Genomic DNA, 22,677 nt, shown 5'->3' on the forward strand with positions numbered 1-22,677 from the left:
GAACCAGGATGCAATAAAATTGGTGATGTTTCAGAATTATTTTACCACAGTGGTGCTCTCTCCTCCCAATACTCAGCAGGACAATCTGGAAGGGGCAAATTTTGAACAGTTTATTGTAGGCAATGCTTTTATCTTGGCTCATTGTTTTGCAATCTACATTCTGATGACTGTCTTCTTAAATATTCCATTTCCTCTCTTCAAAGAGGAAATCATGTGCCAATCTCACTCTAGATTCTCAGCCATTGTTATTCTGCATTTTAACATTATGTTCCAAGGAACATATTTTCATGTATGTTGACTTTACATTTACTGTTTTTTAACCACTACAGTAGGTCCTAGGGTCCTCGGGATACGTCGGAGATTCGTTCCTAAGGCACCACCTAATGCCATTTTCGCTGTAAGTCAGAACCCACCTATATAAGCACCTACGCCACTCACATGGAGTACATACACAGCAATAATGAAGTGAAACAGTAAAAAAAATTTTTTTTAAAAGAAAGATAACAGCCGAAACCGGTTTGGCTCAGTGGTAGAGCGTTGGTCTGCGGACTGAAAGGTCCCGGGTTTGATTCCGGTCAAGGGCATGTACCTTGGTTGCGGGCACATCCCCGGTAGGGGGTGTGCAAGAGGCAGCTGGTCGATGTTTCTCTCTCATTGATGTTTCTAGCTGTTTATCTCTCTCCCTTCCTCTCTGTAAAAAATCAATAAAATATATTTTAAAAAAAGAAAGGAAGAAAGATAACAATTTCTGACCTTGTGATAAATACAGTAAATAATAAAAACATATGTATATATGTTGAAATGATGGAACTTTTTTTTTTTTATAAATCAATGGGAGATGACATTTTTGTTCTATATGTGATATCTTACATACTTGTCTTCCTCTGTCTAGCTTATTTCTCTTATATAATGCTCTCTAGTTTCCTCCATCTGTGGCAAATAGCGGGATATCTTTTTTTTTTTTAAGCTTTATTTATATACCATGCAAGTACTGCCAAATAATATTCTACTTAATTGGCATAGCACATTTTGTTTATCCATTCATCAGTTGATATATATTTGAGCTGTTTCCATTTGAGGGCTCTCTATATATTTATAAAAGCCTAAGTGACCATTTTGACCAAACGAATGGAATGACCCGATGACCAGTGGCTATGATGTGCACTGACCATTAGGGGCAGATGCTCAATGCAGGAGTTGTCCTTGGTGGTCAGTGCGCTCCCACAGCAGGCCCACTGCTCAGCCAGAAACTGGGCTCATGGCTGGCAAGCATAGCTGCAGCGGTGGGAGCCTCTCCTACCTCTGTGGCAGTGCTATGAGGGGGGAGGATAGGGATGGTTGTGGTGGCAGCAGGCCCAGCGGGGCCAGGGGGAGCAGCAGCAGAGCTATGCCCAGCCCTGGCTGGGGCTCCTCCCTGACTGCCTGCCTCTTAGGCACTGCTACATCCCCTGAGGGGTCCCAGATTGTGAGAGGGCGCAGGCCCGGCTGAGGGACCTCAACCAGGCATGAATTGTGCACTGGACCTATAGTTGTGAATGCTGCTGCTATAAACATTTATGTACAAGATTCTGTTTGGACATACATTTTTATTTTTCTTAAGTATACAATGTAATTTATGTATCATATAACTATGCTTAACATTTTGAGGAACTGCACCCAAGCAATTTTCCAAAGCAGCAGTACCATTTTTTGCAATCCCACTGTAAGGTGTGAGGTTTTGGTTTTCCCCTCATCAACACTTGTTATTATCTATTTTTTCTTTTCTTTTTGCTTTTAACCACCCTAATGCATGCAAAGTGGTATCTCATGATTTTGATTTTCATTTTTGTAATGGCTAATAATGTGGAAAATCTTTTAGTGTGCTTATTGGCCTTTTGCATATCATCTTTGGAGAAATGTCTATTCAAATCCTCCACCTATTTTTAAATTGAATTATCTTTTTATTGCTGAGTTGTATGTTATTTATGTATTATGGATGCAACTTTCTTGTCAGATATATGATTTGCAAATATTTTCTCCCATTATGTGGCTGCCCTTTCTTTTCTTTCTTTTTTAAAAATGTTTTTATTAATTTTTAGAAAGAGAGGAAAGGAGAGGGATAGACAGACAGAAACATAGATGAGAGAGAAACATCACTGATTGGGTGCCTCCTGCACACCCCTTTCTTGGGATAGAGTTCACAACCTGGGTATGTGCCCTGACCAGGAATTGAACCTACAACCTCCTGGTGTATGGGATGATGCTCAACCAACTGAGCCACACTGACTGGGCTGAAGATTTACTCTTATGTTTATCTTGAAAAGTTTCATCATTTTAGCTCTTATATTTGGATCTATAATGCACTCTGAGTTCATTTTTGTTTGGTGTGAGGAAGGGTTCAATTTTGTCCTTTTGTATATGGATATCTAGTTGTCCCAGGTCATTTTTGAAACTCATTGAGTTTTTATAAATATAAAATTTTTTTTATATGTAAAGCACTTATAATAGTACATGAGGATGCATAGCAGCACTGAGTATTATTTATTATTTTATCATTTATTGTACTGAATTGTCATTATATGTTTACTTGTCTATCTCTCTCAAGAGATAATCTTAATGTTTGTACCTATGTGCCCAACAAATAGTACATACTGGCTAGATTTTGTTGAATGGATGAATTATAAATAGGGTTTCTCTGCTCAGGGTAAGGCACAGGACAGATGCCAATTTCAGCACCAACATTCTACTGTGTTAGACTTGAGTTCCTACCAAAGGGCCTCTCAAAGTTAGAACATGTTAATAGTAGTTGTCATAGGGCATTTCCCCAGAGAGCATAACGTACAAGGTCACTTCAGCACATTTATCTTTACATGTCTCCCTCCCCACTGCTTATTTCTTCTTCCCCTTGCCCTGAGCAGGAGCTCATGGAATAAAACCCCTCTCTAACGTTAGTCTCTGCCAAATCTTTTTTTGCTACAACTTTTGACTTTCAATCCCTAAAAGCTGAAGGTACATGACTTACTCCCAGTTTCTTAACAGACTCCATCTACATTCCTCCCTTCCCCCATATGATCTCATCTAGTTTAATGGCTTTAAATACCATGTTAGTGTTGAAGACTCCAAACCTGTTACTCCAGCCTTAACTCTTTACTGAGATCCAGACTTAAATTTCAATTGTCTGCTTCATGTCTCAACTTAGATACCTAACAGGCTTCTCAAGCTTAACATATCCAAAATAGTTTCTCCCACAAACATTTCCTCTTAGTCTTTCTCATCTAAGTGAATGACTCCATAAAATCCTCTTAGTTACTGAGATGAAATATTTAGGACTTATCCTTGATTTCTCTTTTTTAAAACTCCTGTATCATGCCAATCTTTTTGAATCTACGTTCAGAATACGCCAGCAACTTATCACTGCTCACCACCTCCAGTGTTTCCTCTTGAGAACAAGCACCATCTACTTGTACACGGCCTATTGCAGTAGCCTATCACTGCTCTCTTCCACACTTGCCTCTCCCAATTCTATTCTCTACACTAGCAGTCACCAACTGGTAGTCTGCAGACCACCGGTGGTCTGTGAAGTCTGAAAGATTGGCGACCGCTGCTCTACACAATAGCCCAAAGGATCTGTTTAAAAACACAGTAGATCACACTACTTCTGGTGGCTTTCAGTTACGTTAGGATAACATCCAAATTTCTTAACATGAACAACAAGACTTTCTTGACCTTGCCCCTTAAATAACACAATGTTCAAAGTTGAAATTTATATCAGGTACACAAATTTAATTTTATGAAATTTTAGAGTGAGTTGCCAGTTCATGATATGCAGGTTTCCAAAGGAAATAGATATAATAGATATGTTCCATACTCTTGAAATCCTTTGATAAAATAAAAGGGTTGAGACAATAAAAGAGAGAGGATGTCTGAGGAGTAAATATTTAGAAATAGCTGGGTATGAGTCCTCTTTTGTATTTGGCAGAGGAAGACTAGGAATGTCTTATCTCTCCTCAAACCTGGTGGTGGTCCAGAGCTTCCAAGGGGCCACCGCAAAGCTCACTGTGTTATTTCTTTAGCAGGGAGGCATAGTGGACCAGGGGCTTGTTTCTGCCTGAGGACTAAGAGAATGAGAGATAGACTGACTGGCTAACTCTGGAATGGAGTCAGGAAAATGTGGCTCCATTAGGACTTTGGGAGCAGAGGGTAACTATGAGAAGTTACAAGGTTAGGGAGCAGGGTTAGGGGGTCAGCTGTGAGTCACAGGGGAGAGAGCATGTGTGTGAGAGTGTCCTGAGATGTGACTAATAGGGCTGCCTACTAGAGCGTGGAAATTCCAGTAGCAGTAATTTGATGGTGAATGCCTAGGGGCTTATAAAGGAATCCTGAGGATCACTCAAAATAAACATGCCATCTCCCCATTGAAGGAAAGTTCAGGAAGAGTAGGCCCAGTGGAGACTGGGAACTTCCAGATCCCTGAAAAGGTCCCATGAGGGAGAGAATCAGTATAAACACATGCCAGGCCTACAGAGTACAAAGCCAGATTACTTTGGTTCTAGTCCAAGTGGGACCCTTCCTGCCCCTTTCCATTCTCCCTCTGTGTAGCCCACATCACAGGGGTTGAAGCTGCAGCCATCTAGTTATGTAATATTCATGTATTGTACAGCAATGTCCAACTTCTGGTTTGAGGATGTTTTGTGATTTGAAGTGATCTTGGGACAACCTGTTTGATAAGAGTAAAGGGAAAAGTCATGTGGTTTGCTGTAGTTCTTTATTTCTGGCAGGAAAAGATTCCCTGATAAATAAAGTTAAAAAGAATTGGTGAAAGAGAATAATATAAAATTGTGGTTTGTGATAATATGAATGTCTACTTATACATGGAAAAGCTCCATCTAGTTGTTCAGGCTTCTCAGGCCAGGTTAGCCCCTGAGAAAACCACTTTTCCCTTTCCCGCCATTGTCCAGCAATCCTACTCTTCTGTTTTCCTCAGAGCACCCATTATTATGTGCAAGTGTCTTGTTCTGTGTTTTCTTATTGTCTGTTACCTTCCATTGGACTGCAGGTTCCATAAAAGCAGGAACCCCACTTCTTTAGTTTGCTGCTGTCCCCAGTGACTAGAATAGGTGCCCTGTGTGTATACCGTATTTTTCGGACCATAAGACGCTCCGGACCATAAGACGCACCAGTTTTTAGAGAAGAGAAATGAAGAAAAAAAGATTCTGAAACAAATAGTGTCCTAACATATTTTATGTGCATTAAGACCCAACATCACAGTCATAAACACATGTAATCAACCCTGTAAACAGCAGCATTTAGAACCATTTTAGAGCCGGGCAAGCACACAGAGACCACACAGAGCCGGGCAAGTAAAAAAACTTTTTTTTAAAAGTATATATGTAGGCTATATTTGGACCATAAGACGCAGGGACTTTTTCCCCCCACTTCTGGGGGAAAAAAAGTGCGTCTTATGGTCCGAAAAATACGGTAAGTGCTCAATAAATATGTGTTGAGTGAATGAATGAATGTGAAAACTGTATAAGGAACAGATATCTTAAGTGCAAAAAATGCATTTTCACTCAATTACAATAGGTCCTCTCTTTTTATTGTGAATTATTTTTAGTACAATTATACATTCATGCTGTGGTGGTGATAACTTTTATATTTTTTGTATGACTAATTTTCTTAGCTGACTTTTTTTTATGACACACAAACATGAAAATGTTTTAAACAAATGTGGAATAAGGACAAATTTGATATATTAAACAGAAAACATTTGAGTATGGATTGACTTGAATCTGTTTTAATGTAGAAAAATATTTTTATTTAATTAATTAATTTATTTTTTATTGTTTAAAGTATTACATATGTCTCCTTTTCCCCCCATTGACCCCTCCCAGGCCATTCCCACCCCAGGACCAGCCCCCCCCGCCCCAGTGTCCACCTCCATTGGTTATGCTAATATGCAAGTTTTTGGTTGATTTCCTGTAGCCTCCTCCCCTTCCCCTGTTTCCCTCTGAAGTTTGATGGTTCATTCGGTGTTTCTCTTTCTCTGGATCTATTTTTGTTCATCAGTTTATGTTCATTATATTCCACAAATGAGGGAGATCATGTGATATTTATCTTTCTCTGACTGGTTTATTTAGCTTAGCACAGTGTTCTCCAGGTCCACCCTATTTTTATTTTTAACATGGTGTTATAGGGATCTCTTTTTTAAAATCATTTTTATTTATTGATTTTAGAGAGAGAGAAAGTGGGGTGGGGGGAGGTCAATTTGTTGTTCCACTTATTTATGCATTCATTGACTGATTCTTGTATGTGCCCTGACCAGAAATCTAACCCGCAACCTTGGCACATTGGAACGACGCCAACTAAGCTACCCAGTTAGGGCTGGGGTCTCTTTTTAATTTTAGTGTTGGAGGACAGTACTCACATATGCCTTGTAAGCTACACTATCTCAGTGTAATAGACTCTAAGTTGGCCCCTCATGTCCCCCACCCCTGGTATCCTCACCATTGTGTAACCCCTTCCTTTTGAGTGTCTTGCTTCTAGCCACTAGAATATAACAAAGGTGATAGGATATCACACCTGTGATAACATTTTGATATTTAAGACTCTCTCTAGAGACTCACTTTGCTGGCTTGAGCCTCCTTGTTGAAACAGCCCACTTGGCATAGACTTCAGGTAGCCAGTAGGACCCGAGATTGATCTTCAGCTGACATCCAACAAGAAGCAGATGCTCTCAGTTTCATAACCATCGGGAAATGGATTATCTCACTGGAAGTATAGAACTAGTTTAAAACATTGTCAATCATTTATACCTCAAGGGCAAAGAAGGATTTAAGAAGAGGTTTGCTACAAAGGTATCTGAACTTCAAGGGAGTGACTACTCCTAGGTAAGGATGGATGTGTAATGGAAGCTTGGCTAGATACAGACTTCTTTAGCTTCAGTATTTGCTTAGGTCTTGACCATTAGAATGTTTCTCTGGGCCCTGACTGGTTTAGCTCAGTGGATAGAATGTTTCTCTGTACTTCTTGCTTATATATTGAATATTTAATATCTTGAGAATGATCTGATGGGAAGGTATGTGTTTACAGGGCTCAAGGATGGCATAAGAAGGATGAAGCTCAGACACAGCACCCTGAGAAGCTCTCTACATTAATGTTAACCATGGCAGCATGTAGGCAAAACAAGAAAAACCAAATCAGGGGCAGTTGCTAGCATAATGGTAACTGAGCCTGGGAGAAATTTGCATTCTGTTGAGCCAAGTTCACCTTTCCTCCAAAGCATCTTCCTTTTAAGTGAGCTCTGGCTCAGATGCAGAGCCTGAGCATTCTTTTCGCATCTCCTAAGGAAAAATCAAAAGAGGGACTGTGAGTGGGGGTAGGAAGGAGGCCAAGGACCAAGGCGCAGGGGTAGTGACCAGAGGAGGGGCCAAAATGCAGCAAGCACTCACAGCCTCTTCATGCTGCTCTTTCTCCTGGGAATCCTGGCCAATGGCTTCATTGTGCTGGTGCTGAGCAGAGAATGGAGGCGGCTTGGGAGGCTGCTCCCTTCTGACATGATCCTCATTAGCTTGGGTGCCACCCGTTTCTGCCTGCAGTGGGTTGGAATAGTGCACAACTTTCTTTTACTACTTCTTTCACCTGGGGGAAATTCAGCAAGGATCCTGCATGGCAGCTCTTTGTTACTTGGCTCTGTCCTCATTTGCATGAAGATTGCTAACCTCACCCACCCTGCCTTCCTCTGGCTGAACGGGAGGTTCCCACGGTCAGTGCCCTGGCTTCTGCTGGGCCCTCTCCTGATCTCCACCATAGTCACCCTGTTCTTCTTTTGAAGAAACTACACTATGGATCAAGGTTTCTTTATTACAGAAGTTTATGAGAATATGACCTTCATAGGTAGATGTCTACTGGATCATGCTCTGGGCTCTTCCTTTGAAAGGAGAGAAGGAGAACAAAATCTGGATATACTCTGAGCATGATACCTCTCTTGGTACACCATTAAAATAGGGCCCCTTGGGTCTCAGAGAGCCAATATTGTCCAGAAGGTCAGAATACAAAATTTTGTGCAATTCTCTATGTTTGTATACTCTGTGTTAACTATACTATCTTATCTTGAAAGCTTAATGGGAAATTCAGGAAAAAAAAAAATGTCCCCAACTGAATTAGGATGTAGATGGGGAAGCAGCAACCTTTGTGAGGATAATGTCAAGGTTATTACTAAGGTACAGTTGTGATAGACAGTGGCTGGGCTGTGAGGTTTAAATGCCCTTCCTTTTGTGGTGATTATTTTCCTTGCACCAAGCTTGGGTAATTTGGTTTTAATTTTGTTAAAGTTGCTGGAAGATTTCTTTACACTACTCCGTCTCTTTTTTAATTGATATTTCCATTGTTCTGCCTTTGATTTTCTCCTCTCTGAAGTTTAAGTGGCAGCCAGACTTTTTCCAGGTTTATTTTCCCCCCTCAAGCAAATGTCACCAAGTCACATGTGAATAGAATAAACATGTACTTTGTTTTGAAAAACAGACATTCAAGAATTTCGCTTAGTTTGTGTCAAAAAACTATTGAACATCTTTTTTTAAAAAAAGTAAAATAATGGTTTTATTAAATCTTGTTTAAGTGTTTTAAAATAATTTGCTCCAATTACTATGCAATTATTTTTAGAAATAATTTTGAGAAAACTTTAATTAGAATTGGGTACCTCTAAGGCAGGTTTAAAAGATTTTGCTTAAAGTTTTCAATGTGCAAATTTCAGAGACCAACTGGCAACTGGATTCATGATAAGGAGAAATTTTAATCTCTTGGAGTGAAAATAATTTTCCTACCAATTAGAATGAATGTTGCTGAGTGGATGCATACTCATGAACTAGAATTTTGGGGGAACTTATTCATTTTTATTATAAACATTTATTTTTTAATAGGTGATACATTGATATGATTAAATATCCTAAATGTACTTAAAAAAATCTCCCTGCTGTCCTCTTCTGAGGCATTCTTACTAGTTTCAAATATGTATTTTTTAATTTTTCAATTACAGTTGACATTCAATTTTATATTAGTTTCAGGTGTACTCTTACCAGTTTTTTGTCTGTCCTTCTAGAGATATTTTATTTTATAGCAGAAATCCACTAAAGCAAATGAACAAAACAGTTAACTTATGGACATCCAGTAAGTAATTAACCAACTAACTTATTAGCTATGTTCTCCCTGTGTCTTTAAAATAATATTTTTAAATTTGCAAAAGGATATGTCTATTTTGAGAGAGAGGAAGGGGGTAAGAAAGGAAGGGAGGAAGGGAGGGAGAGAAGAAGGGAAGAGAAGGAATATGTGGAGGAGAAGGAGGAGAGAGAAAAGGATCAACGTGAGAGAAAAACATCGATCCATTGCCTCCCATATGTGCCTCAACCAGGGATTGAATCTGAAACCAAGGTATGTGCCCTGACTGAGAATCGAACCTGCAACTTTTTTGGTGTATGTTCCAACCAACTGAGTTACCCCACCAGGGCTCCTTGTGTCTTTTTATGTGAAAGGTTGTACAACATTTATGCTGTTTTTTTACTGCTATTTAGTGGTCATAAGTCCTAGAGGCCAATAGAAGGAGCCTGATCCTCTTGGCCCCCCCCGCCCCCCCTCCCATGGCTAGCAAGAAGAGCCAGGCTTCCCATTAGGTGAAGGAGATAGTCTTCTTCTCTGGGAGGGAGTGCACAGGATCTGGGGGACTACACAGGAGGTAGCAGATGCTCACCACCAAGTGGTTGCGGAGGAAGAAGTACATGGGCAGGTGCATTTGGGCATCCAGCCAGATCAGCAGGGTGATGAGCCAGCAGGGCAGCTGATAGGTAGCCCCTTACAGGACAAAAAGTCTAGTCTGTGTTTGGCTGCCACTGGAGAGATCCCGTAGGACAAGCTCACCCACCCAGGTCACACTGTCCCTCCTCTAGAACAGGTAGACCAGGCAGTTGTGGGAGACAATGGTTAGAGAGGCAAGAATCAGAGTTCATGGTCTGGGACTGAACAGAGGACTTTAAGGAGAAATGCAAGGATTTGTGTGTTTTCTCCATTAGACTCTGAGCTTCTTGAAATCAGGAATTTTGAATGATTTTTCTTTTTATGCAGATTCCTAACAAGTGTTTCACAATTAAACACTTTTGTTGGGAGCTTTAATAGAAAGAGTTTAAAGGTCCTGAGGATTATGTTTTGATTCCAAGATGTAGGACTGGAATTCTCTTCTCCTTATGACTCGGGCTGGTCTGTGACAGAGAAGATGGCTCACTTGGTTCTCAGCCTACTGATGAAGCAAGCTCAGTCCTAGGTTGATAAGATAAAGGCCTCATTGGAGAACATTATACCAACTGTAATTATGTTCCAACTCCATGCGATTATGCTATTTCCTTGGCGAAATGTTGGCATTTATTTGAATGTTAAAGTGAGTGATTAATAAAAGATGACTGGACACATCACTTACTTGTAGTGACAGCATCTGGAAACTGACTGTGCCCACAGATGACGTTAGTAAGGGAGTGCCTCTAAAACCCTGTGAGCTTTATTGTGTATAAATTCTTCTGTTATAGCAAAGACATGCTTGTCCTTGGAAAACCTCCCTGGTTACTTTCTTGGACTTTAGCCTCTATCCAAGGATAAATGTGCCATTTTTATTGTTAACATGAATGCACTAAGCAATTTTATGGTTTTCATTTTGTGTTTATTAATAACAAGTCCTTCTAGCCCCGTTTTAGTATGTGCCTCATGTGTCTTTGCAACATGGTGGGAGAAGGTTGCGCTGTTGTCTAGTAGGATAATAAAGAGGGACCACAGGGACATGGACAAGAATCCAACTATTGGAAAAGCCATTTGAATGCCCATTAGGGAAGCTTGAGAGGGAAGGAAAAACTCCAGATAACAGCATTCTGATGTGAAAATTCCACAGGATCCCCTGGTGCATCCCAGAGCAGTGCTTTCACATTGGTTACACATTTGAATCACCACATACTGGAGTAATTAAATTAGAATCTCAGATGGGTGGAACCCAGACATTAGTAACTGTTCATGTTTCCCAGCTAATTAAAATGTGAAGCTGGGATCATTGCTTTAGAGGGAATCTTGACCTTACTTCTGAAGATTCAATACATGGGTTTTGAGAGAGGAGTTTGTTTTGAAATAAGCCTAGAAGAGCTTTTGAAGAAGAAAGATATTTTGGGCTAAACTTCTTATTCTTTTTTAAAAAATATATATTTTATTGATTTTGTACAGAGAGGAAGGGAGAGAGACAGAGAGTTAGAAACATCGATGAGAGAGTCATCGATCAGCTGCCTCTTGCACACCCCCTACTGGGGATATGCCAGCAACCAAGGTACATGCCCTTGACCGGAATCGATCCTGGGACCCTTCAGTCCCCAAGCCGACGCTCTATCCATTGAGCCAAACCGGTCCCGGCAAAACTTCTTATTCTTTGTTTGTAAAAGTTGAAGCCAAAAGATGACTTTTCAAATACCACTATGAATCAGTGAAAATGTAATTCTAGATAGATATTGTGCCTTGATGTGTTGGGTCTGTCTTAGACTTAGCTTTCTGAGATCTGGTCCCCAAAGAGCATTTTAGAACACCTTACACCAAGGGAAGAACTAGTGAGTATCAAAGGAGTTGATGTGTGAGAAAGCTCTTCATAATTTTCAGAGCATTCTCTAAATGAAAAGGATTTGCGTTGAAGATATGAGAGATGGACTATAGAATCCAATGAAATAGAAATGAAAGAAATTCAACCCAAGTCTTTCTAACAGGGTCTGAAGATAGGGCTCATGATTGGATGGGTGAAGAGGGCAGAGCAGCTGGATACTTTCCTCTTTATATTCTGGATGGTTGGAAACTAACCTAATTCGGCTTCCAGTGCTTCTATGGCCAGAAGGTGTCACTGTAGAAAATGCTAAGAATAGAAAATGGCTTTGGTGCAATGCCCAGCAGCTGAGTTCCTGAGCCCTGTGCCTTTTCGCAGATCCTTCACTCCCTCCCCTTCTTTCCCCCTCTCCTCCTCCCTCCCCTCCCCCTTCTCTCTCCCTCCCTCTCCCCTTCCCCTCCCTCTCCCTTTTTCCCCTTTTTTGACAGCATAGTAAGTAATCAAGATTTAGTCCTCAAATTTGTCTCCTGAGTACTGAGAACAGCAACTGAAATGGAAGAGAATAAAATGCAAAATGAAGAAGAGGAAAAAAGCAGAACACAGCAGTGAAATTCTGCAATGTGGGGGAAGCAATTTGTTCAGTATTATAATCAGACACTTGAGACTAAGAAGTGTCCCCAGGTTCCTCTGTGTCATTCATAAAAGACTGGATTCAGTTACTTTTCACGTTTCTTCTAGGGTCCAGTCTAGGTTACTGCCTAGAAAGGATCCTCTCCTATCATTCTCATTGTGTCTGTCAGTACAGATGAGGTTTAAATCTCTTAAAATATTATCTGTTCAACACCTCTATGTGTCAGGGACTGCGGTAGCCATCAGATACCTTACTGTCAACAAGCAAGACAGAAGCACAAGTCCTTTTTTCTTGGTTCTTATAATGTAATCAGGAACACAGATTAAATTAATAATTAATAAAACTTAATTAAGTTACTTGTTCTAAGTGCTATGAAGGAGATGAACAAGTTTGCTAGATGGTTAATTAAATTTGCAGCTGTAATTAAATGACCAATGCAGTTATGCCTTCCTTCTTTAATAACACACAATTTATATGGTAAGTTGAAAGCATTTATTTAGATGTTTAAATAAATGATTAAAAAATGATGTAATAAGAGTATTTGAAAACCAATTATACTTAACATATTACTACTGAGTAGGAAGTGACTGAAATCCACTGAATTGTTTTCAGAGGCAGTGAATTCTCTTTTCTCAGCTAAGATTGCTCTGGGCTCACCCTCCCAACATGTCGACCAGCTCTCTATAAAAATAGAATTAAATGCCACAAGTCTTTATTAATACAAATGTAATCTCACGGCATATTTTCTGCTCTTAAAATAATTCATAAATTAACTCATTCATTAAAATTATATTATGTATATGAGGCACTATGCATTCAACCAGGTTCTAGGAAATGCCTCCTCTCTTTAAAAATGTGTTTTTTTAATTCTCACCTGAGGATATGTTCTTATTGATGAGAGAGAGAGAGAGAGAGAGAGAGAGAGAGAGAGAGAGAAACATTGATGTGAGAGAGAAACATTGATAGGTTGTCTCCCTTACGCACCCTGACAGGGGATCAAACCTGAAACCTGGGTATTTGTGCCTGACTAGGATGGAAGCTGCAACCTTTTGATGTATGGGATGATGCTCTAATCAGCTGAGTCCACCTGGCCAGGGCAGAAATGCTCCCTTCCAAAGTTAGGAATTTGTGTTTAGAAAATCAGCAGTGCCATAGAATCAAATAAGAAAATTAAAAAGAAAAGATCTTGGTAAAACCTGTGAGAATTAAATGAGAGCCAAACAGAGGACAAATAAATGCAACACATCAGTGCTAAGACCAGAGTGGAGCCATGGAATCAAATACAGTGGAACTGAAAAGCATAATCCAATGTAGATTTTTTTTTGGCTGGAAATAGTGGCCTGGGCTCCTACTGGTGGAGGGAGAGAGAGCAGAAAACCTGGATGGAGCAAGCATTTTGCCTTCTAAAGTAGGTTGGTTAGAGACTAGGTTCTAGGGCCAGAGCTCTGTAGCTGGTGAGAGGCTGGGGTTCTGAATATGGCCCAGGGACCCTATGGCTGCCCACAGAGCCTGGTCCTTGTATCAGCAGAGGAAGTAATTCAGTTCTGATTTACTGTGATCCAGAGGCGGCTACAGCATCCAGAAGCCTCACTTTCAGAGTCACTGTCATGGATCAAGAGCCCCCCCCCCCCCCCGAAGGGCTCTCATACTATATAAGGATATAAAAATATTATAAATAAAAAAAAATCATATAGGCCATGTTTACCATCTGTTTCATTGTATAGATGAGGAAACCAAGGACTTTTTCCAGTACATTTTGATGCTATTTTTAGATTATTATAAACTATTTTTATTAATAATTAGCCTTGCCCTTCAATTTTTGGGGGTAATTAGAGAGTTTCATTCCACATTACTTGACTTAGTGAACATTTACTGAGCACTGAATAGTGCCTGGTCCAGTGGCAGAAGCTGGGGTAACAGGGATCAGTTTAGCCTCATCTCCCTAACCAGGAACTCAGCCTGGCAGGAGGACAGAGACAATGGTTATGATCTTACCAGAGTTTTCAAAGGAAGCTCAAGTATTAAGTATGGCAACTGGAGACACAGAGTTGGAATATGTAAATAGCCAGGCAGATATATATAAAAAATAAGGTGCCCAGTTGGCGAAGGCCATTGGTTGAATGTTGACCTATGAACCAGAAGGTCATGTTTTGATTCCCAATCAGGGCATACACCAGGTTGCAGGCTTGATCCCCCAGTATTGGGTGTGCAGGAGGCAGCCAACCAATTATTCTCTCTTACCATTGATATTTCTTTCTCCCTTTCCCTTACTATCTGAAATCAATAAAAATATATTTAAAAAATAAAGTAAAAGTAAAGAAACACCCAGTCTATTTGCTTCTTGGAAAAAAGTATATTGAGGTTTAAGGTGTATGTAGATTGGAGACCTGGATTTCAATCTGAATCCATAAGCCACCTAGATATCATTATAAATCACTACCTTTTTGTGCCATATTTTCTTTGCCTGTACAAGGGGCAAGTTAGGCAAACACCAAGATTTTTTCTAGCTCTAAAGATATGCAGTAAATGAATACACACAAGCTGTGGTTTAAAGCACGACAAAAAGGGAAAAAAGAAATTATTTGGTCTTTGATCACTACGTAGTAGGACTAGAGGCAATAAAAAGGAGTTACTGGCTTTAGGAATCAAAGCATTCATCATCATACATAACTAACGAAGTAGGAAAGGGGTCATACAAATAGAAATAAGAGAAACTCTTTGTTCAAAGCTGGAAGACTTGTAGACTACAGGTACACACATGTGCTTCTTTCTAAAGGTGGTCCCAGATATTCCCCAGAGTGCGGTAATCCATAACACCAAGTTTTCCACCAGCTCAGGGGCCAAAACTGAGAAAAGGCAGGATTATGTCTATCTTTGGTTCTTTTTATTTTATTTTATTATTTTTTAAAATATATTTTATTGATTTTTTACAGAGAGGAAGGGAGAGAGATAGAGAGCCAGAAATGTTGATGAGAGAGAAACATCGACCAGCCGCCTCCTGCACATCCCCCACCGGGGATGTGCCTGCAGCCAACGTACATGCCCTTAACCGGAATCGAACCCAGGACCTTTCAGTCCACAGACCGACACTCTACCACTGAGCCAAACTGGTTTCGGCTCTCTGGTTCTTTTTGAAAAATATATTTTATTGTTTTTTTTACAGAGAGGAAGGGAGAGGGATTAGACTAGAGAGTTAGAAACATTGATGAGAGAGAAACATCAATCAGCTGCCTCCTGCACACTTCCTACTGGGGATGTGCCCGCAACCAAGGTACATGCCCTTGACCGGAATCGAACCCAGGACCCTTCACTTGTACCATGAGAGGTAAAACTAAACATTCTGTAGTGACACAAACTCTGGACTAGAACAGGATAATTGGTGTTTGTTCTAGCTTTGGTATAAATAGCTCCATGACTTTGAGCATGTCATTTAATCTTTCTGGGTCTCAGTTTTCTCATCTGTAAAATGTTGCTACATCAACATTTCTGGCTCTCTATCTCTCTCCCTTCCTCTCTGTAAAAAATCAATAAAATATATTTAAAAAAATAATAAAATAAAATAAAAAGAACCAATATTTGATTAGAACTTTAAGGATCCCCAGTGTGGCCATTATATCAATAGTATTCTCCCTTCACCCTAAGGTCTAAGACTAGAGTTGGAGCATTGTGGGTTCCAGTCTGTGGCCTTGAGTACATTGGAGTGATTTTCTCCTTTGAGTCTGATCCACACCAGGAGTTGCATTGACAGAACCAATATTTTATACCCTGGATCCCTGGCTCTTGGAGAGAGCTCACTTCCTATAATGACTGTGCAATCTCAGACCTGCTTCTTGCCTGGGTCTTTTTTTCTTCACCCCTTTGAAATTACCCCATTACTACTCACTTCCCCACCCTCTCCTTCTCTGCCCACATATCTCCTTGCCACAAGACTTTTCTCTTACTAAGAATAGTTTAGTTTGGTTCCAGTGAACTGCTACATCTGGTTCTTAGTTAGGCACCTAGCCCTTTCAGTTCTTTCCACTGGAAAAAAAAAATAGTGTTTCCTTACCTTTTCCCACTGAAATGTCAAGAGGCACCATGTTGGAAGCAGGTTATGTAGTCTGATGACTGCTGTATTTGAGGGCAGCTTCAACAGCTTCATCACCAATAAGCTCTGTCATGGGAGGATCAGACACTGCTATGCTTCCTACCTTTACACTCTAGGAAACATTTAAAATGATATATCTGTGCTTTGTCTTCTCTATATGACTTGGGGGAAACCATTTACTAGTAAGTGGTGGTAGTGGGGATGAGAATATTATTTATTTAATGAGTACTAAATGCTTTAGAAAAATCATCTCCTTGAAGCTTGACATAACTTCCTTATTATATATTAACAAGTAGAGTACAGCTTATATCTGTACTTAAAAAAACCTGCCATCACCTTGACCTTAACCCACTAGAATGGATTTTGGACTTCTGACCTGCAACACTTCATGAGAATGAATGTGTATTATTTTCAGCCACTAAATCTGCGGTAATCTGTTACAGCAGCAACAAAATACTAATGCAGCTTCTAATCTCTTCCCTTAATCTCCATCCCCTGGTCCCCCTGGAATTACTTCACAATTAATGATACTTCTGCTTTCTTCTCCATAACTTGCCTTGTGTTCTTGCCTCTGACCTTCTTTTCCCTCTCTATCTCTGTCTCTCAGCCTGTTGACTTTTTCTGAAATTGCCTGATCATCAGCTGTCCCAGTAGATAGTACAAATGAGAAACCTTGCCTTTCCTTTGCTGGCCTTGAGTTGCATTGAGCTCAATGGATTGAAGGAGGCAGGGCTAGATTACACGTCACACAGCAAGCCTTCCCTAAGTGTCTTTCATCTGCCCCTGAAATCTTTTTCTCATTACAGCTGCCTCTTTTCCCATAACTGAGATTTTCAGTCAGATGCCCATGCATGATTTTGTTTCAGGAAAGGGTGATGTGAAGAAGTAAAGCATCTTATGTAATGAAGGAGGTGATGGAAACAGCTAGGTTCTCAGGGCAGAGGGTCTGGTATTTGACCCCAAGTATGATACATGCCCTGTCCCTAACAGCAGAGGCGTGGCTTCCCTGCCTCCACGACCAACACTACAGCCTTCTTAGAGATTCTGTAGGTTTCTAAATATTTCTCATAAATGACTTTTCTGCTTCTTTTACTGGAATAGATAGTTATTATTATTTAAAAAAAAAAAAACAAAACAAAACACAATCAAAACACTGACTGTTATGCCTTGTGATCTCAACTTCAGCTCCCAAGCCAGTTCTTAGCCTTTCCAGACCTTCATTCCATTGGCTTCCCCATCTCAGAACTCCCTTATAAAATAGGAAAGAGAGACAGAAATCAGCCCAGCAAACCAATATCTGCCACCATCTTGGCATCCTCAGCTCATCTGGGAACAAGAAGAACAAGAGCAAAGACACAAGGAGTGGCTGGGGCCTGACAGCCATGGCATGGTCTCTGGCTAGACAATAGTTCAGGATGTAGGCTGTGTTGTTCGGCTGCCAGATCTTTGCACATGCTTTGCTAAGGTTCATAAGGTGGATTTTGTGCTCTTTAGCTTGGATTAGACATCTCTGACATCATCTATGGCACCAGTATCATATTATTCTAGAAGTAGTAGTATAATTTGGCACTGTTGATCAATCCATCCTTTTCTTGGTTTCCTTGATGCCACACAGTCTTGAATTTTCTCCTATTTTTCTGATTGCTCCTAAAACAACAACAATAAACTCCTCTGTGTATTCTTCTTCCTCTCCTTAGCTTTTATTTTTATTTTATAAGCATTTACTGAATAAGTAATGCACATATGTATATTAGGGAAGTATTCAATGAAAAGTAAAAGTCTGTCCCACCTCTGTCCTTCAGTTCATCAGACTCTTAGTGTGTGAGTGTGTGTGTGTGTAAACCATATAGGGCATATACAAACACACACAGCATGCACACACATATTCTATTTTCTTTTAAATACAAAAATGCTATCATACCAGAACATTCACTGTGGAGCTCAGTAGATTAAAGGAGGCAGGGCTAGATCACACATCACACAGCAAGCCTTCCCTAAGTGTCTTTCATCTGCCCCTGAAATCCCTTCTCCCATTACAGCTGCCTCTTTCCCCATAACGGAGATTCTCAGTCACTGTTTCATTCAACATTGAGCAGCAGCTACATACCAGACACTGTTCAGGAACAGGGAATGAAGTAGGCACATTTCACAGAATTTATATTCTAGTAGGAGGAGCAGGCAATTAAAACATTACAAAATGTCAGATAATTTCTAATAATGACAGATGCTTAAAAATTAAAGCATGCTGATGTCAGAGAGAGTAGAGAGGTGATATTATATAGTGACCAGTGCAGGTCTCTATTCTATGAGGAGTTGATATTTGAGTTGAGGCAGCATCTGGATGACAAGGAGCCAGCCTGTGAAGATCTGAGGGAGGAGCCTTCCAGGAGTGGAAATAGAAATGACAAGGCCAGAATTAGGGGTGACTCCTTAATACATACTATTGTGCCGCTTGCTTTTTCACTTAACAACTTGTATGAGAGATGGTTTCATGTATGCCACATATCAGTCTTTTTCTCCTCTTCCTCCTCCCCTTTCTTACTCTTTTTTCTCCTCCCCCTTCTCCTTTTCCTCCTCCTTCTCCTCCTCCACCCTTTCCCTTTCTCCTCCTTCTTGGCAGCTGCATAGGATTCCATTATAGGGATAAACCATAATTTATTTAGTCACATGCTGGTATTTAAACAATTTGTAATCTTACTGATTCACACAGTGCTTCATGAACATTTTTGTACATACATACTTGCCCTGTCTGCGAGTTCTTTGCAGCCATGCATTTTGCTTCCCACATCATTGTAAGCCCACCACTGTGCAGGCCCCAGGGTTGGGAAGGAATCAGCACATGCTTGTGAAAGCACTAGAGGCAGGTCTCAGGTGCCATACCACACTGTCTCTGGCTCCAGGGAGGGGTGGAGGATGGAGCAACTGCTGGCACGCTCTCTTTATGTGGACATACTTCCTGGTTCTTTCCTGAGTCCGGTCTTTGAGTCCCCCTGCAGGCATTCCTGATGATATTTCCTATAGGTGAAACTTTAGGGAGTAGAGCTTCCTACTGTGGTCTGGCCCCTGCCTACTGTCATGGTTCATACAGATTGACCCTGTGGTTGGCCCAGCTGCCATCGCCCCAGCACCCTGCGGATGGCGACCATGACCTCACAGTTGCGCAGGCTGTAGATGAATGGATAGAGCAGCGGTGTGACATTGGTGTAGATGAGCGCCAGTGTGCGGTCCCGCTGTGGGGAGTAGCTGGCCTTAGGCCGCACATACATAAAGGTGGCACAGCCATAATGCAGAAAGGTGACAGCCAGGTGTGAGCCACAGGTAGAGGCAGCCTTGCGCCGGCCCCCAGGGGAGTGCTGGTGGTGCAGGGCGGTGGCGATGGCGCCATAGGAAGCCAAGATGAGTACCAAGGGCAGTAGCAGCAGCACCAGGCAGGCACCCAGCAGGGGCAGCTCATCCATGTAGCTCTGCGTGCAGGCCAGGTGCAACAGCGCTGTGATGTCGCAGAAGAAATGCACCAGCAGGTGGGAGCCACAGAAAGGCAGGTGGAAGACCGCCACCGTGAGCCCCACAGACACTGTCAGTCCCCCAAGGCAACAGGCCAGGGCCAGTCGCGCACACAGCCCTGGGGTCACCACTGCCGCATAACGCAGAGGGTGGCAGATGGCCATGTAGCGGTCATAGGCCATGGCGGCCAGCAGGAAGCACTCGGCCCCACCCAGTGCCACAAACATCTGCATCTGAACAGCGCAGCCCAGGAAAGAGATGGGGCAGCCCCTGCCAAGGCCAAGGCAGGGTGCAGCCAGGTCAGCCAGGGAGCGGGGCACCACCACCAGCGTGTAGCAAAGCTCAATGGCTGACAGCTGGCATAGGAAAAGCAGCATGGGTGGCCGGCTGGGCATGCAGGTCACTGCCACCAGGATGAGCAGGTTCCCACTCAGGGTGACCAGGTGCACAGCCAGTAGCAGCAGGAAGAGCACAGGCCTCAGGTGTGGAAACTCAGAGAAGCCCTGAAGGAGAAAACCCCGGGGCATGGTAGCATTGCTGGGGCTGTCCATGTGGGCCGCTCAGAGATGCCTGTGGGAGAGAAATGAGGGAAAGGCAAGCTGTGAGGTGCCACCCTTCCTGCCTTGCTGGTGGAGAAAGGGCCAGTAGTTAGAGGGTGGAAGGGAGTAGTGGATATAGAGAGTGGTGGTAGGTACATGGTACACTCCCAGCCCCTCCCCATGAGAATGTCTTGTTAACTGGTTCAGAAACATGGTGCAGGCCTTCCTGCCTCTTGGACTAGATTCTTACAGTTGCTTTCTCAACATGCTCTTTCCAAGGAAGCCTCTTTCCTTACAATGCATCACTCATGACCTCCACCTACAAAGAATTTCTGAGGGGCCTAGCCTGAGCTCCCCAAGGCATGAAATGTGTCATCAATCTCTGCCTCTGTTTCCGCCTTCCTGTTATGTCTAGTCCCTTCTGAGCATCTTTCTGTATGTGTCACAGAATTACAGAAACATAAAGCAGATGAAGACCTTTGAGCTCATGTTCTACAACCTCATAATTGTAAAGAGAAAAATGAGGCTGGGGATGGTAGTAGTGAAGAGCTTAACTGCTCATAGAAAATTATGAATAGAATCTGCATTCCTGAGACTGAATCCAGAACTTCCCCTAACTCCAAATGGAGCTGTAAAAAAAGTCACTTCAGTCAATCCGCAGTAATTTAGTCTTAAACGGAGACGCAAGTGTGTGACAGGCATTGAGGCAGACACATGGGGAGCAGGGCAAGTTAGCCGGAGGGCCTGGCTGGGCACATTGGGAACAGTGTGTCCCTAACATTTTCATTGGAAGTGATGTGTATCTGTTCGAACTCGCCTTTCTGAGTGAGTAGTAGTACATTTCAAATTTGCCAACTGAACACAGTTTCCTCTTAAGCATTATTGCTGACTCATTTGCAGGCAACATTTGGAAAACATTGATAGTCTACTATAGGTCGACTGTGCTTTTTATAAAACCTAGTGTGGGGGAACATGGGGTGGTAAGAAATTCAAGGCCATGCAAACAAGAGGAGGATGCTTGATTTTTCCAATAGTTATTTATAATATCTCTTATTTCCTTATCTCTTTTATTAATTTCAGTTGTAAGCTCAACTATTATTTCTTCTCAGTGACTTTGAGTCACGGTTTATAACCAATGTTGGAAGTGGAATTTGTGCATAGCTTTTATACCATAGAAGTGCAATAGCAATAAAGCTGGGTTAAGGGCATGGTCAGATGAAAGAGCTGGAAGGAACGCAGAGGGCTTGGGCTTTGCTAGCTAGTGCTCCTTTTGGAGAAGAGAATTCTGAAGAATTATCAATGTCAACCTGTGCTTTTTCTTGTCTTCTGGGAGGAATGTCTTCAAACAGATGTTTGTTGTGGAGGATAAGTAAAATGGGGTTTTGGGTGGTACTAAGGGAGATGGGATCATTTCCCTTGTGTTTTAGAACCCTCACTTTTTTAAGCCAATATTCAGTCTTTTGAGCAAATTTAACAAACCTTTTTCTGTTGAGTGCTTCTTCCTCGCCAAGTGTTGTAGCTGCAGGTGTGAACAAGAGAGAAGCCTGGCTGTCCTGGAGGTCCTTGCAGGCTGAGGGACCCACTGTAGCTCTCTTCTCTCTGATTTGGCTCGCTCTTCTCTACTTCTCTCTTTTTAGAGAAGCAGGGGTTGGAGGGCTGAGAGACAGAAATGATCCAGTTCTTTTGCCTTCATGTTCATACTGCTCAGAAATGGAGATGACAAGAAGGGCCAGGAAGAGGTGCCAATAACTGCATACTGAACATAGATCATGTTTTTTTTATAAGCACGGTCCCACAAAGTGAGCCACATAGGTCAACTAAACAAAAAGGAGACTGAGGAGATTTTAAGAGGATTTGTTGCAAACTCAAGAAATTTATGTCACAAAAGTCTTTTCTCTTCAAGGATGAGGGGGGATCAGACACTTCCATTCAAAACCCAGCTCTATCAGAGTCGTTGAAGCTACAGAGGGAAAAAAAATAACAAGGCCTGCTTAAGCCCCTCCTTCCCTTTCCCCGTTCCCTCCCCTTCACTTTCCCCAGGGGCAGAGGGCAGATATTCTTGTTCTTCCAGTTGATTCATAGTATCAACAATATTAGCTGTGCTTAAGAGAGTAAGTAGCTGGCAAATGCTCACAAGGTCTTTACTCATTTAATCCTAGTGACAATTCAATAAAGTAGGCCAACTCTTAAACTCATCGTACAGATGAGGAAATTGAGGCTTAAAGGAATTAGATGTCATGAGCCAAATTTTACACCCAAGCCTTTCATAGTCCATGGTCCTATCCACAACATAGTGTTCCTTACCTAGACCTCTCCTAAAAATTCTTCCCGC

At 41.7% G+C, this 22,677-nt stretch overlaps 2 protein-coding genes across 2 annotated transcripts in view; one reads left to right on the plus strand and one right to left on the minus strand.

Annotated features, from left to right (window-relative positions):
* The window catches only part of TAS2R41 (taste 2 receptor member 41), a 51,058-nt gene extending 34,323 nt beyond the window's left edge, over positions 1-16,735 (plus strand). The window contains 4 exon segments of the mRNA XM_036429945.1: positions 7,417-7,595; positions 7,597-7,636; positions 7,639-7,868; positions 16,679-16,735. Coding sequence (XP_036285838.1) covers positions 7,417-7,595; positions 7,597-7,636; positions 7,639-7,868; positions 16,679-16,735 — 506 coding nt within the window.
* Positions 16,736-19,074: 2,339 nt separating this feature from the next.
* On the minus strand, positions 19,075-20,357 carry LOC118711190 (olfactory receptor 10AC1). Its single transcript, XM_036424195.2, has one exon. It carries the CDS (start codon positions 20,355-20,357, stop codon positions 19,383-19,385), a length of 975 nt encoding a protein of 324 aa, XP_036280088.1. The 3' UTR covers positions 19,075-19,382.
* Between the last annotated feature and the right edge of the window lie 2,320 nt (positions 20,358-22,677).

This window comes from Pipistrellus kuhlii, unplaced genomic scaffold (genome assembly GCF_014108245.1).
Source record: "Pipistrellus kuhlii isolate mPipKuh1 unplaced genomic scaffold, mPipKuh1.p scaffold_m20_p_10, whole genome shotgun sequence".
NCBI classification, from domain to species: domain Eukaryota; kingdom Metazoa; phylum Chordata; class Mammalia; order Chiroptera; family Vespertilionidae; genus Pipistrellus; species Pipistrellus kuhlii.